Genomic DNA, 14,908 nt, shown 5'->3' on the forward strand with positions numbered 1-14,908 from the left:
TAATGTCAATTTTTTTCAATTGAAAAAATTTAACCACACTTTTTCAAGAGAAAAAAAAATAACCAAATTCAAAAGCAACAAGTGCGTGGTTACGATTTTATAGTAGATTTTTAAATTTCTAATTTTAAATTTTTATTTCTTGGTTATAATCAAAAATTCAAGGTAATGAGTAAAATGCTATTTTTCGAATCATCAAACATACAAAATATTGAATTTAATCTAAAAAACAATGTGGATACATATATATAAAAAAAAAGTGTAAATTGATTTCCATAATGATAATTTAAACCATTGAATCTGGATCATTCATATCCGTAGCTGCATTTGTAGGTCGATTTGTTGCTGATGATTGCATTATCTGAACATTATTATTGCTGTTTGAATCATCTTTATTCATCTTGATAAGACGTACATTTTCATAATTATCATTTGAAGAACTATCACTTGATGTAGCTGATTCATTACTTGTCTGTCGTGATAATGACATGATTTTAACCATTGATTTTGGTCGATAAAGATGATCCACTTTAGTTACACCATTATCTATGAGATTATGTGCATTATGAATGGATAATTTATCTAGATCCATTATCGATGCTGATGATGGTGATGATGATGATATTGTTGGAAATGTAACACCATGATTCTGTAATTTTACACGCGATTTATAACGATGATAATCATCTGTTTCAATTTGTCGTCTAGTTGGTTTACGATAACGTCGCAATAATAATGATGAACAGCTTACAGATATTGAACTGAATGCCATACAAGCACCACTCATCCATGGTTGTAGAATCATGCCAAATTTAATGAATATACCAGCAGCAATCGGAATGAATACCACATTATAGATGAATGCAAGAAGAAAATTGATACGAATCCGTCGCATAGTTTTTGTTGATAAATCAATACACGAAACAATGTCTAATAGATCATCCTGATGATGAGTGAAAGGGAAAAGAGAAAAAAAAATTAATGAATAGAACAAAAAAAAAAAAATGGTTACACCACACTTGCCTTTGTAAGGACAACATCAGCCGATTCCATTGTAATATCTGTACCTTTAGCAATGGCAATACCTAAATCGGCTTGTGCTAATGCCGGTGCATCGTTAATACCATCACCAACCATTGCTACTTTTAATCCTTGTGATTGTAGATGTTTAATTTTATCCATTTTATGTTGTGGTAATAACTCTGCATAGATATGATTGATACCAACTTTACGTCCAATGGCTAATGCTGAACGAACATTATCACCAGTCAATAGCATTACGTCTAGTTTGAAACGATTTTTCAATGTATAAATGGCCAATAAAGCTTCCGGTTTGACAGTATCAGCCACTGATATTAGACAAAGAATTTTACCATTTATTGCAACATTAAAAACAGTTTCGCCTTGATGTTCAAGTCGATCATTTTCATTTTGAAATTCTGATTCCACAGGAATATTGTTCTTTTTCATCCAACGCATATTACCGATGATGATTTTATATGATTGAACATTATCGAAAAATTTGTCATCCAATAAAAATTTTTGATCCGTTTTATTAGCTGGATCAATATACGATGCATAGGAAATGAAATTTTCAGCCAACCATTTAGGACTAGAAATTTCACTATTATTCGATGAATTGATTAATGATGATTCGAATGATTTTAAATGATTACGTTCAATTTGACAACGAATGCCAAGACCGGCTTCTAATTTGAATTTACTATTCAATTGACCAAAACTGGCATCGGTATCCATTCGAAGTACAGAACGGGCAAAATTAGCCACCGATACAGCGATCGGATGATCACTATTAGCTTCAGCCATGCCTATCATAATGATTAATTTTCTTGCAAATGAATCAAAAGATTGTTTCGTAAATCTGTATGTTAATTTTAGATTCGTAACAGATGGTTTTCCATAAGTTAATGTTCCAGTTTTATCGAATATTATCGTATCCAATCGTTGTGCTCGTTCCAATGGTTCAGCTCCTTTGATATGAATGCCATTGATTGCACCAATTCCAGTGCCAATAATAACGGCACTTGGTGTTGCAATACCCAAAGCACATGGACAAGATATAATTAAAACACTCAAGCCAATTTGAAAAGCAAATTGTATGACAACTTCAGTGGCAGTCATTTGTGCATAAAAATTCGGATTCAATGAATAAATTAGTTGATATAATTTTGGTCCAATCCAAAGCCATATAAAAAAAACAATCAATGACGTTATGATGACAAACGGTATGAAATATGATGATATTCGATCAGCTAGTTGTTGAATCGGTGCTTTTGTCGTTTGTGCATTTTCAACCATTTTAACAATCTGACATAGCTGTGAATCGGCACCAACATTTGTGGCGACCATCACAACCGTTCCATTTGATACGATTGATCCGCCAAGTAAAATTGAGCCGGATTTTTTCGCTACAGGCATTGATTCACCATTAATGAATGATTCATCAAGCATAGCTTCACCACCAATCATACGTCCATCGGTTGGTATACGTTCACCAGGCCGTACGCGAAGATAATCACCTTTTTCCACCAGATCAATATCGATTATTCTTTCATTTTTCACGACAAGCAATTCATCTCCCATTTTTAAGCCATCCATTATCGGTTTTTGTTCATTTCGATCCAATTCCAATAATGTTGCTTTCACTGGCCGCAATGACATTAAATTGACAATATATTCAGTTGTTTGAAGACGATTCATATGTTCTAACCATCGTCCTAACGATATGAACACAAGTAACATTGGTGGTGTATCGAAAAATGTCATTGGACTTTGTCGTTGATCTGTGATTATAAAATAAACGACAACACCGACCGAATATAGATAGGCGATTGTCGTAGCCAACGTGATCAATACATCCATGCTTAGATGGCCATTTCGTAATGATTTGAATGCCTAAAATGAAATAAATGAGAACAGATTCAGAATTTTTTGTTTGAACATTTTTTTTTATTTACATACAAAATTATTATTCTATATCGAAATTACAATCATCATAAGCTAAAACATTACATTTACTATCATTCTATTTGCTACTATATTCATCTGTATATCCTTTACGGCCACGGAATCGTGTTCTTGTATCAAGAACTGAACGTTTACATTCAAAAAAAAGATATGCAAGACGATGACATTTGTCCGGTACAGATGGATGTTTCGTTTTCAGACATTCTTTTGGTGTCATACGTAACTCTTTAACACAATCCGTATTACGTATACAAAATTTCAATTCTTCACGTATTGCCGAACAAGGACTACCATCACCTTTGACATCTTCAATTGTTTCATAAACACGTTCTTTTGGTTCGACCGATGGTGACATTTTACATTTGTAATAATTTAATTTTCAAAATGTTTTGAATCCTTTATAATTTTTTTTTTCGAATCACATGACGCCACCTATTTATACCCTACACACACACACATCTCTGCCTAACCTATTTCTACACTAAAATGATTTGAACGCAGAAAACAGAAAAAAAAATTAAAAAAAAAAATCCATAACTTACCTGGATATAAAAATAACGGGCACCAAAAATCTGTACTGGTGTTGACAAACAAAACAGGATTAGATTTTCAAGGCTCAATCCAGGTATTACACAACAACGTTGATGAACAATCATGTCATCTTGATTTTCAATCAAAGGTGAAATGTACATAAAATAAATCATAGCAATAATAGTCGGTATGCCGAATATTAATGAAATCAAAAATGATTGTCGCCATTTAGCCACTTCTTTTTTCAATGTTTCAGTAAATTTTTCCGGATCAAATGAATTGATTGTATGTACGGTGAATCCAAGTCCAATGATTTGATCAGCAATTTTTCGTGGACCAATTACATTTGGATAATATACGATTGATGTTCGGCCTGTTTCACGATTAACCGTGGCCATTGAAACACCGATCAATTCTTTGATAGATGTTTGTATGGTTTTTGCTTCCTTTTCGGATGTTACACCCATCACATCTAAACGAAGCTCCGATTGTTGATTAGAATCGATCACAGAGATTAATGACACATCATAGCCCATATCGTCTAATATGTCGATAATTTTCTCACTACTTATCACCGTTGGTTCAAAATCAATCTCAGCACGAGCTGTTATCAATCCAATTTGGCAGGAAATAATTCCCGGTGTTTTCTTCAATTTACTTTCAATTTTATCCACACAACTTGAACAGGACATACCCTGTATGGAAACAAAACATTTTCTTTGCGAAATCATTGATTTGTTCATGTTTATGGCTACTGAACTTTGATTCGATTGTTGACGATTCAATAATGGCACAGTTGACAAATCGGTTTGGCATGATTCTTGACTACTAACCAGTGGAGGTGTTGTTTTCGAGATCGTATCTTCATCATCATCGCTAGAAAGAATTGAACAAACAAATTTTTGTTCATCAATCGATGTGATGGATTTTTGTAGCTGTGATGCCGTAAATTTTGAATCCATAATTCTAAATGTTAATATTTTGGCATTTAGATCAACTTCGATACTAGTGGGATCATCATATTGAATTTGATTAGGATAATTTTGTCGTAAATGTTCTTTGATATGATTTACACAACTCATACAATTAATGCCGGGAATTTGAATTCGAATTTTCGTTTCGGCCATGTTCGAATTTTAATTTGAATTTAACATTCATGAAATTTAAAATAGAGAAAAAAAACAGCTCGAAGAAGGCAACAATGATGTGATGTGATAATGATGATGTAAAACCGATATGAACACACACACACACACAGCAAAAACACGATATTTCGGTTTTGATTCAATTTTCATTCAGTGAGAAGAAAGAAAAAAAACGAACACTAGCAATGTATAAACAAATGGGAGTGGATGTGTATTTTGAAAGTCAGCTGTTTGTTTATGTGCAAAATTTCCTTCGAAACAGCAACAACAACAACAACAACAACGAGCGGTACAAACACGAATTTTTTTTTTTGGCTCATTTTCCCACATTTTTTGCATTGATTTTATATTTGAAAAAAACTTATCAATCACATAGGCATAGTGACGACGGCGGTCATATCAATCGATCAAAAATAATCTTATCACGAAAAACCGGTCTCAATATTCTTTTTTTTTAACGTCGTCAAAACAACCACAACAAATTGAAAAAAAAGAATAGACTCTTTTGTCTATGTACCCAATTCGATTTTCTGTTTTTTTTTTGTTTTTGTTTTGTTTTATTTACAAATTAAAGTGAAGAGAATGGCAACAGCAACAACAACAACAGCATCAGCATGTCGAAATGTTGGAAAATTATTACAAAAACAAAGTGCATTATTCATTTGTGATTTGCAGGAAAAATTTCGATCCAACATACAATATTTTGATGCCGTTGTACAGGTATCATCACGTCTTTTACGTGCAGCACGTTTATTAGATGTTCCAGTTATTGCTACTGAACAATATCCAAAAGGATTAGGTGCAACAGTCAAAGAACTTGGATTAACTGCATATCCAGATATTCAACCGATTGCTAAAACACAATTTTCAATGCTTACCAGCGATGTAATCGAAAGATTGAGACAACAACATCCAGATGTAAAGAATATCATTCTTTGTGGTATTGAAACACATGTATGTGTCCAAGGAACAGCATTGGAAGCAATGCAAGCCGGATATGATGTCCATGTTGTTGTCGATGCATGTAGTTCACGTTCAATGGTCGATAGAATGTTTGCATTTGAACGTATGAAACAAGCTGGTGCTTGGTTAACAACATCTGAATCGGTTATACTGTAAATATATTGTTATGCTATTTACATTGAGAAGAATTCGATTTTATTTTTCCGTTTTTTTTTATCCTAATACAGTGGATTAGTATCAGATGCATCGAATCCAAAATTTCGTGACGTACAAAAATTGATTATGGAAACGGCACCGGATTCTGGTCTTTTATCATTGTTAGCACAGAAAATGTGAAAGAAAATGGATAAAGAATTTGATTTAGAAATAAATTTTTTTATTATTTTCATTTCATTTCGAAATTCATTTTTTTTTGTTTCTCAGATTATTATTAGACAATTTTAAAGCTACTGAAATTATGGTGTGAATCAAACATTAAACAAACAAACAAATAAACAGACAAAAAAAATCAAATATTCTTTCACTTGTGTATTATTATTACTCGACCCGTGTGGAGTGAGAGTATTATTTTGCTATTATTAGTAAAATTCATTCAATTTTCGACGACGACAACAACAACAACAACAACAACAACGTTGTTGTTATAGATAGATGATGATATTCATTCAATCAATTATAGATAGTATCACCACTTTCTGTTGGATTCAGTAAAATTTCTTTGAATGAAAATGGTGAAAAAGCATAGCCAGTACCAGTGTAGAATTTACTTTGAAATTCAATCCTAAAAATAGTGGGGGGAAAGAAAAGGAAATGTTAATTTTTTTTCACTCAAAAAAAAACCTAATCAATACATACCAATGTAAACGTAATGCATGCAAAAATGCACTTAAACCTTCCATAACCAATAGTACGGAAACGGTTAATGATGCCCAGAATGCAAATACGACAAACATGAATATACCACCACTAATGCCTTCACCTTGTAGACCTATACGAAATACCATTGACCATAGTACTTCACTAAGTTGTGCATGAGCCAATGAAAGTGCCCATAATCGTAGATACGAAGCAGTATGCGATATAGCACCTAAACAATATTCAATCGTATGTATAGCTTGATGAACAACAATTTCACCCATATCAAACGTTTCATCATGACTACCACCACCACCATGATGACCACCACCAGATGATTTAGCCGGTCCATTTTCCATTTGTACAGCTACAGTTTCACCATTTGTTTGCGCAATAATTTGATCACCAGGTGGATGATAACGTAATTTTAAATCATTTTGTTTCTTCAATAAATATGGTTTTATTGCCAACATCCATGGTACACACATCAATGCTGATAATAATAATATTGTTTGAAAGAATCGTTGTCCACTATACCATGTTTTTAGATAAATTGGCTGCGTTTTATCATCCTCATCCACATATTTCATTAGAAACATATTGATCATATTGATCAATATGGATGGTGCATCACTAGCTGTTGAATGATCATATTTCATCCATTTAACAAAGATCAATAGATTCATATAGCCAAATATGCTCAACATGAATATAACTTGTGGAATAAATTCACACAATACGTTCAATTGTTTTGCGAAAAATCGATGATTAAAATAGCTTAGTAGAACACCGAAAAACATTTGTGCCACTCCCATTATGACCGATAGTTTCATTTTGTATGAATTCAGGAAGAGAATTTTATTCGATGCCAATTGCCAAACCGGATCAATACCAAATAGATATGTACTTGTTTTATTTTCTGGATCCAATGATATATAAGGATCCTTGAGATTTTTAATCTTATTCACCTTCCATGATGAACCAAATATATTGATTGATTTGGAAAAGATATCATTATACATGAGACCAGTGTAAATGGAAAATAATCCCATCAATAAAATCATATAACGCCCATTGAAAAACATTAGCCATATTTCATTTGGATTTTTTTGTAATTGAAGATTACGTTCTTTCAATACCATCCATGCAGCAAATACTGCCATTAACAAGCCATGACCAGCATCACCAAACATAACGGCAAATAAAAATGGAAATGTTATTATTGTGAATGGTGTTGGATTAATTTCACGATATGTAGCTACACCATATGAATCGACAATATTCTGAAATCCACTAGTAACCTTATTGGTTCGATTATAGGTTGGTGGCGTTTCTTTTGGTTCCATTGGTGATATAACTGGTGGAATTGTAGATCCAGATCGTGAACAACCATTATGAACAGCTTGACAAACACGTTCAAAATCCGATGTTGGTACCCAACATTCAGCGATCAAACATTTGGTTGTCACATCAAGATTACAGATATTCAATATATAATAGATAGCTTTGATTTTTCGTACTTTTATAAACCAATTACGAACATTTTTAGCAGCAGCCATTAGAACACGATAACGATGTTCTTGTGTTTGTGATAGCACAGTATTGAGATCTTCGATACGTGACATGACACCTGTAATCATTTCACGACGATCAGTTACACGTTCCGGGCATGGATATAATGTTGCACGGAAACTAGTGAGAAAGACAAGATTGAAAACAATTTGAGAAAAAAAAATTCGTGTTGAATTTACCCTTCACATATTTTCTTCACTTTAGTCTGCAATTGTTCACCTTGAAAAAAGATGATAAACACTGATTTATAAACATTATCACCAGTATATGGATCTTCCAATGGTGTATCGATTGATGCTTGTTTTAGGAAAACATTTCCATGACATGTACGCCACAACATTCGCTCGAATCCAGGTATACGTTCTCGTAGTATAACACCGGCAACAAATCTATTGAAACATAAAAAAAACCCGTTAATCAATTTGAAAAAATAGATGAAAAACTTACCCAAGTTTTAATGGTCCTTGTCCACCGGCACGTAATCCTTCATCGCCCAATAGATGGATATTATCATCGCCCATACTTGTATCATGCATCTGCATTTGATCAACCTTTTTTATCAGTTTTCAATTCACAAATGTTTCATCATGCAAAAAAAAATTTTTTGTTTTTGTTTTTTTTTGCATTTTGATAATGAAAATAATAATAATTTCAACAACAACAAAAATCAACGAAAAAATAAAACAATCGGACCAAACATTTAAAAAACAAAGACAAAATAGAATTAAAAAAAAGGATACCCGAAAAAAATGATTGAAATAAAAAAAAGAAAATCCCGGTTCATTTATCGTTTGGTCCGAACATAATGAAAAAAAATTGGGAAAAAATGAGAAATGATAATCAGAAATGAATAAAAAAGGAATGGGAAAAAACCAATCAATCGAAAACAAAAAGAAAATTCTACCGATAGCTGTTTTGTTTTGTTTTTTTTGTGGTAAAAAATCAGATTCATCCATACCTCATCGAAAAATTGTTGTGTTTGTTTGAGAATATGTTTCAATTCGGTCAATTCCAGAAATGTTTTCTTCAATGCTTCAGCATTTGCATTCACTTCTTTCAATTCATTTTCCAATTTTTCAAATGTTGCCTCTAAATCAATCATTTCACGTGGTTGCGGTGCCTCCGGTGGATCACCAATCATCAATATTTCAATGCCATCTTTACGTATCTCTTTCTCCAGGTAACCTAAATGGTTGGTGTAAAGTAATCAATTTTTTTTTGAAAAAAAACATCAGCATCAGCTACACATACGTAATTTACGTTCCATTTCATCACAACGACGAATTTCATTAACAAATTTTCGTTGAAAAGCATTTACATTTGGATTAACATCACGAAATTGACAGAGGCCAAGTTCACCCAATTCAGATATACAATTATAAGCTGTTTCAGATTGTAATAACATCTGACAGAATTTCATTTCTTCTGATCGCATTAATGAACCCATTTTCGGTGATGATGGTGGTCAGTTTCTCTATAAATTTAAAAGCAAAAACAAAAATGAAATTAGTAATGATAATTCTCAAACAAATTTCACAAATAATGAATCACAAATGAATGTGTTGAACAAAAAAAAAAATATTGGCCAGACTGTATGACGCCTACCAGAAAGAAAAAAATGATTGGCGTCATGGAATCTTGAACAGGCCGCTCACTATCCTCAATGTATATATATAGCTATACACAATCGTTCTATAGTCGCAAATATATAGAGCTTATCATCATTATCATGTCATTGAACGAAATGCTATTTTATATATAGGAGCTATGATGATGGTGATGATGGAATTGAATGATTAACGACAATACAATTCAATGTCAAATGAGATTTGTGTTTTTTTTTGATGGAAAAAAACTGTCAAATAAACCAGGTATATAATAACGAATTGAAACAGAAAAGAAAATCGCTAGATATACAAATTATTTATAGGTATATACCAATCAAATTGACAGATGAAAATTTCGAGTTTTTTCGAGGAGAAAATATTTACCATATGTAACAACAATGGTAATGGATGATGATGATGATGATGTGAAAATGAATAGCTTCTGTACTGTTTTTTTTCTGGTCGATTATCGCATTAAAATTAAGAGGAAAAAAACAAATAAATTATGACGATTTAATGAAATAGATCTGCCGCTTGATGATTAAAGAGCAGCTTGTGATTGAATCCATCCATCCATCATCATCATTTTTATGTAAATAAAAAAATAAAATTCGAAATTACCGCCACCAAGTGGTGAGCCAAACGAACTACTATATCATCGAGTGCCAATATTGCCATCGTGTGAGCGGAATTTATCTTCCACAACACAAACTCGGGGTTTTTGTGGCAAAAAGAAAAAAACACGCACACACAACATAAGGCTCCATTTTTTTTTGTTATCCAAATTTTTTTTTCTTCTGCAATTTTTTCAAATTGATTTCGATACAAATATTTCGTTTTTTTTTCATTTCGAATCCAATAAAAGATATTGGACAATAAATCAGCTGATTTGAATTCGAATGAAAAAAATTGTTTTTTTTTCATCTTTTAAATCAAAAAAAAAAAGTTAAATTGTCAACTTTGAAAATTTTTTTTTCTATTTAAAAAAAAAAAAAAAAATGTCAACAGATGAATATAGTGAAGATGTGCCGGATGACGAAGAGCTTTATACATCGGCAACATCCGGTATGATGACCCATACGTATCCTCATAATCATCATCAACAACAACAACAACAATTACGATCTGGTCATATGCCAGCATCATCATCATCATCATATCATCATGGCCATCCACATTCACATCATCATCCTCATTCTCATCAGATGGGTATTGGTATTCAATCATCAATGATGGCTCAAACTAATAATGATATGATCAACACTAATGTTGGTGGTGGTGTGATTGATCAATTTGATCCACAATCCGAACAAATTCGACAAGTAAGTTTTGCATGTTTTAAAAATCATCTCATTATCTTTTTTTCTTGTATTTGCACTTGTTTAGCAACAACAATCACAGAAACGAAAATACGTTCGTCGTAAAACACCCGAAGAACGTAAACGTCGTGGTCCACGTACTAAAGATTTGAATGCACCAAGAATGCCATTAAATGGTTATGTTCGTTTTTTAAATGCAAATCGTGAACGAATTAAACAAGAAAATCCTGATTTAACATTTGCTGAAATAACAAAAAAATTGGCTGCCGAATGGAGTTCAATGAATCAGGAGGAGAAAAAATCCTATCTAGATGAAGCTGAACGTGCAAAAGAAGTATATTTAAAAGAATTACATGAATATCAAAGATCAGAATCATATCAAGAATTTATGGAACGTAAACAACGTGCTAAACAATATCAACAAATGGAACAAACACAACAACAATCATCAACAATGGATCCTGGATCAATGATATCGAGTCCATCATCATCATCAAGTCAACAACATTATCCACAACAACAACCACCACAATCGAATCTTTATCAACAACAACAATATAATGCACATCATCAGCATCAATCATCATCACAATATATTAATCAGCAACAATATGCACCAAATCCTTATGGTCCACCAACAAATTATAATCAAACAACGACAACAACATCTAAATATCCATCGTCATCATCAGCAACAACAACAACGATGAATGGACCACCACCACCACAAATGCATTCCACATCGTCGTCATCATCATCAACATCATCGAATTCAAATCATCATCATCATCCATATTATAATCAAAATATTGGTAGTGGGGGTGGACATTTATCACATTTGAATCAGAATCCTTTACAATATGATCAAACACATCATCATCCACAACAACAACAGCAGCAGCTATGGAATCGTAATACAGCCGGTCCATTTGTTGGCCAACCATCATCAGCACAACATCAATCATCGATGATGATGATGAATAGTCATTATCAACAACAACAGCCACCAAATTACAATTTACAATTAAATTTTAATATGACACAACAACAACATCAAGTATCCGGTCCTGCCAATACTGGTGGTTTTAATTATCAACAACATCCAACGCCACCACCACCACCACCGCAACAACAACAACATCATCAACAGCAATATTCGAATCAGCAACGTTTTAATCCAACGACGACAACTATGATGATGAATGCTGGTGGCCCGATGGCAAGTGGTTGTCCTGTTCCGGTTCCATTGCAACCAAATCATCCACATCATCAACAATCGAACAGTAAGTTTTTAAATTTGTATTGAAATTAATTTCGAAAAAATTGACGTCTAGTTGATTTATGATCCAACGCACATCATCTATGAATATATGTAGATTATGCAATTGCTCAAAATAATCCACCAATAAATACCTTGGCTTCCACAATGATGAATAATAATAATAATAAAAATTCAACATCAAATTCATTGGCATCAATATTGGAATCAAAATCATCAAGACAATCTATAATTGATATACCAATATATACGGAAGAATTTCTTGAACATAATAAAATGCGGGAACAAGAGCTAAGAAATTTTCGTTCATTTACAACCGAATATGAAGAAAGAAATGCTATATCAGCAAAACATATTGAAAATATGCGTGAAATAACCGAACGACTTGAATCAGAAGTAGAAAAAGATGGTCATTCTAATGAAAGATTACATCAAATACTTGATTGTCTTAAAGAGAATATAGTTGACCATATTGGTAATGAAATACCGGACGGTTTACCAGTGGAATTGGTTGATAATTTAATCAATACTACAGATGATGATAATAGTGGTGCTGCTATTACTACCACTATACAACCAATACAAGAATATGAATATGGACCAGTTACCCAGGATAATTTAGATAAATTTATTGATACATTGAATTGTGTTGGAAATAAAATGGAACAGCAGCAACATTATAATAATCAACATCAGCAGCAGCAACAACAACAACAACAATTACCTGAACAACAGCAAACATTTTTAACATCAATGCGTACAGCCATTGCTTCATTGGATGAGATTGTAATTTAATTTTCGAACCACCACCACCAACAACAACAATAATTGTGAAAATGATTCGAGCCAATAATTTATATCGATATTTTTACTGATTTAGTGGAGAATTATAGTTTTTTATTTATCGCAATTCTTTTTCAAAAAAAAAAACAAATGTCTCAAGAAGAAACTTATCATCATAATATCAGCCGTCATCGTCGTGGTCGTGGTCGTGGTTTGAATGAAAAATTTCTAATTCGTTCAAAATTAGAAATGACAATTTATAAACAATTATTAATGTCATCATCATTGGGTCTAATCACGGCATTTAGTGTTGGTTGGATTATATTCACAACGATTAATTTATTATTTATAACCGAACGTGAACATCAACATCGACAACAACCAAATACAATGCATTATAATATTGGCTATTATTTAGTCACATGTATTTATTCATTATGTTTATCATTATTTTTATTTACATCAATAAGATCATCATTTACAAATCGACCAATAACTAAATCTTCATTATTGAATATAACAAACAATGATGATGATGATGATACTGATGATGAACAATCATCGATTGTAGCAAAATCATCAACCGTACGATTATCACAATCGTTATGGATAATATTCATTATTGAAATGTTATTATTCACAAGAAATTTGTTTACATTTATGGAACGAAAACATTTATCCACTATTCATCATCATCATCATCATCATCACCAACATCATCGTTATGGTAACGACGGCGACGACGACGACTTTGGCCATAAACATCAAAATGAAAAATGTATAAAACGAAATGAAAATATCGATAAAATTTTTGTGTCTAGGTTTTTATTTTTTTTTCCTTTTTCAAAAAAAAAAAAAATAAATTTTTTCTTTCTTAAATTTTCTTTATTATTTTCACACACACAGATATGGAACTATGGTTCTATACATTGGTTTCATTGATTATAATGTTATTATCACGTTTTGTAATCTATTTAATTGATGATACGGTTAAAAAAATTGATTGGGATATTGGCGATCCCGATATAATCGATTATTGAAAATTTGTACGTCATCTGTGTATGTTGTGTGTGTGTGTGTCTGTACACGAAAAAGTTACAATACCGGAATTCGAATATATCACTCACACACGCACAAACATTGGCCTTTTTTTTCTTTTTTTTTTATTTTGATGATGAATTGAGAAAAAAAAGAGAAAAAATCATTTTTAAAAACACAATTCCATTTCCGTCTTTAACTGGTTTCTCTCAATTTTCGCTGCTGCTAAATTGAAATTTGACTACGCAACTGAAAAAAAACTTGCTTTCTGCGTCCATGTTTGGACAAGCAAAAAAAAAAACATTGTTGACGACGATGACGACGACGACGACGATAATGATCATTACACACTAATCATTGACCTGGGTTGTCTCTTTCGTAAAATTTTACTTTTCACAATCATATACAGTTATAATAATTTTTTCAGACAAATCGACATGAATGACTGAAATTGTCGTAAAAAATGAGGTCAAATTTTACTTCATGGCAAAAAAAAACAAAACAAAACAAATCAATGAATACAGTCTGCAAATGATTCATTGAAAAGAGCCGGCTTTTCATGGAACAGAAGAGAGAAGGATTATATTAAGAATTGATGTCAAATCGTCCAATTTCAGTCATCTGTGTGTCTGTGTGTGTGTGCACAATATTACATTGGCAAAATGCAATATATGTAAAAAAAAATCTACCCTTCACACACATCATGCACACAATATATAGCCAGAGAATGTCCTTGAAAAAACAAAACAACAACAACAACAACCAGTACATTTATGAAAAATGTTATGACGAGAATATAGAAAAAAAAAGAATGAGAAAATTTCATTTCAA

General features: G+C 32.3%; 6 protein-coding genes across 12 annotated transcripts; 3 read left to right on the plus strand and 3 right to left on the minus strand.

The window, feature by feature from the left end:
* Positions 1–107: 107 nt before the first annotated feature.
* On the minus strand, positions 108–5,327 carry LOC124497651 (copper-transporting ATPase 1-like). The gene is made up of 3 exons (XM_047061323.2): positions 3,528–5,327; positions 1,021–2,913; positions 108–940 (listed from the first exon to the last, which is right to left on the minus strand). Exons 1-3 carry the CDS (start codon positions 4,641–4,643, stop codon positions 284–286), a joined length of 3,666 nt encoding a protein of 1,221 aa, XP_046917279.2. The 5' UTR covers positions 4,644–5,327; the 3' UTR covers positions 108–283.
* On the minus strand, positions 2,946–3,409 carry LOC124497657 (cytochrome c oxidase assembly factor 5). Its single transcript, XM_047061331.2, has one exon. The coding sequence runs from the start codon at positions 3,338–3,340 to the stop codon at positions 3,044–3,046; it is 297 nt and encodes a 98-aa protein (XP_046917287.1). The 5' UTR covers positions 3,341–3,409; the 3' UTR covers positions 2,946–3,043.
* LOC124497656 (isochorismatase domain-containing protein 2) lies at positions 4,917–6,132 on the plus strand. The gene is made up of 2 exons (XM_047061330.2): positions 4,917–5,776; positions 5,852–6,132. Exons 1-2 carry the CDS (start codon positions 5,244–5,246, stop codon positions 5,958–5,960), a joined length of 642 nt encoding a protein of 213 aa, XP_046917286.2. The 5' UTR covers positions 4,917–5,243; the 3' UTR covers positions 5,961–6,132.
* Vha100-1 (V-type ATPase subunit a family protein Vha100-1) lies at positions 5,984–10,237 on the minus strand. Of its 7 annotated transcripts, none has more exons than XM_075734281.1 (7): positions 10,043–10,237; positions 9,303–9,525; positions 9,010–9,236; positions 8,499–8,587; positions 8,231–8,440; positions 6,480–8,171; positions 5,984–6,405 (listed from the first exon to the last, which is right to left on the minus strand). In XM_075734281.1, exons 2-7 carry the CDS (start codon positions 9,496–9,498, stop codon positions 6,294–6,296), a joined length of 2,526 nt encoding a protein of 841 aa, XP_075590396.1. In that variant the 5' UTR covers positions 9,499–9,525; positions 10,043–10,237; the 3' UTR covers positions 5,984–6,293. The 7 variants fall into 7 exon arrangements, with proteins under 7 accessions (XP_075590396.1, XP_075590392.1, XP_075590397.1 ...); XM_075734277.1 differs by having other exon boundaries at positions 8,499–8,602; positions 10,043–10,231; XM_075734282.1 differs by having other exon boundaries at positions 9,657–10,218.
* A 141-nt stretch (positions 10,238–10,378) lies between these two features.
* Positions 10,379–13,918, plus strand: LOC124497787 (uncharacterized). Its single transcript, XM_075734284.1, has 3 exons — positions 10,379–10,980; positions 11,045–12,260; positions 12,354–13,918. The coding sequence occupies exons 1-3, from the start codon at positions 10,657–10,659 to the stop codon at positions 13,049–13,051; spliced, it is 2,238 nt and encodes a 745-aa protein (XP_075590399.1). The 5' UTR covers positions 10,379–10,656; the 3' UTR covers positions 13,052–13,918.
* On the plus strand, positions 13,190–14,372 carry LOC124497655 (uncharacterized). The gene is made up of 2 exons (XM_047061329.2): positions 13,190–13,817; positions 13,946–14,372. Exons 1-2 carry the CDS (start codon positions 13,190–13,192, stop codon positions 14,077–14,079), a joined length of 762 nt encoding a protein of 253 aa, XP_046917285.2. The 3' UTR covers positions 14,080–14,372.
* The last annotated feature ends 536 nt before the right edge of the window (positions 14,373–14,908 follow it).

The sequence above is a fragment of the Dermatophagoides farinae genome, chromosome 9 (assembly GCF_024713945.1).
Source record: "Dermatophagoides farinae isolate YC_2012a chromosome 9, ASM2471394v1, whole genome shotgun sequence".
NCBI classification, from domain to species: Eukaryota; Metazoa; Arthropoda; class Arachnida; order Sarcoptiformes; family Pyroglyphidae; genus Dermatophagoides; species Dermatophagoides farinae.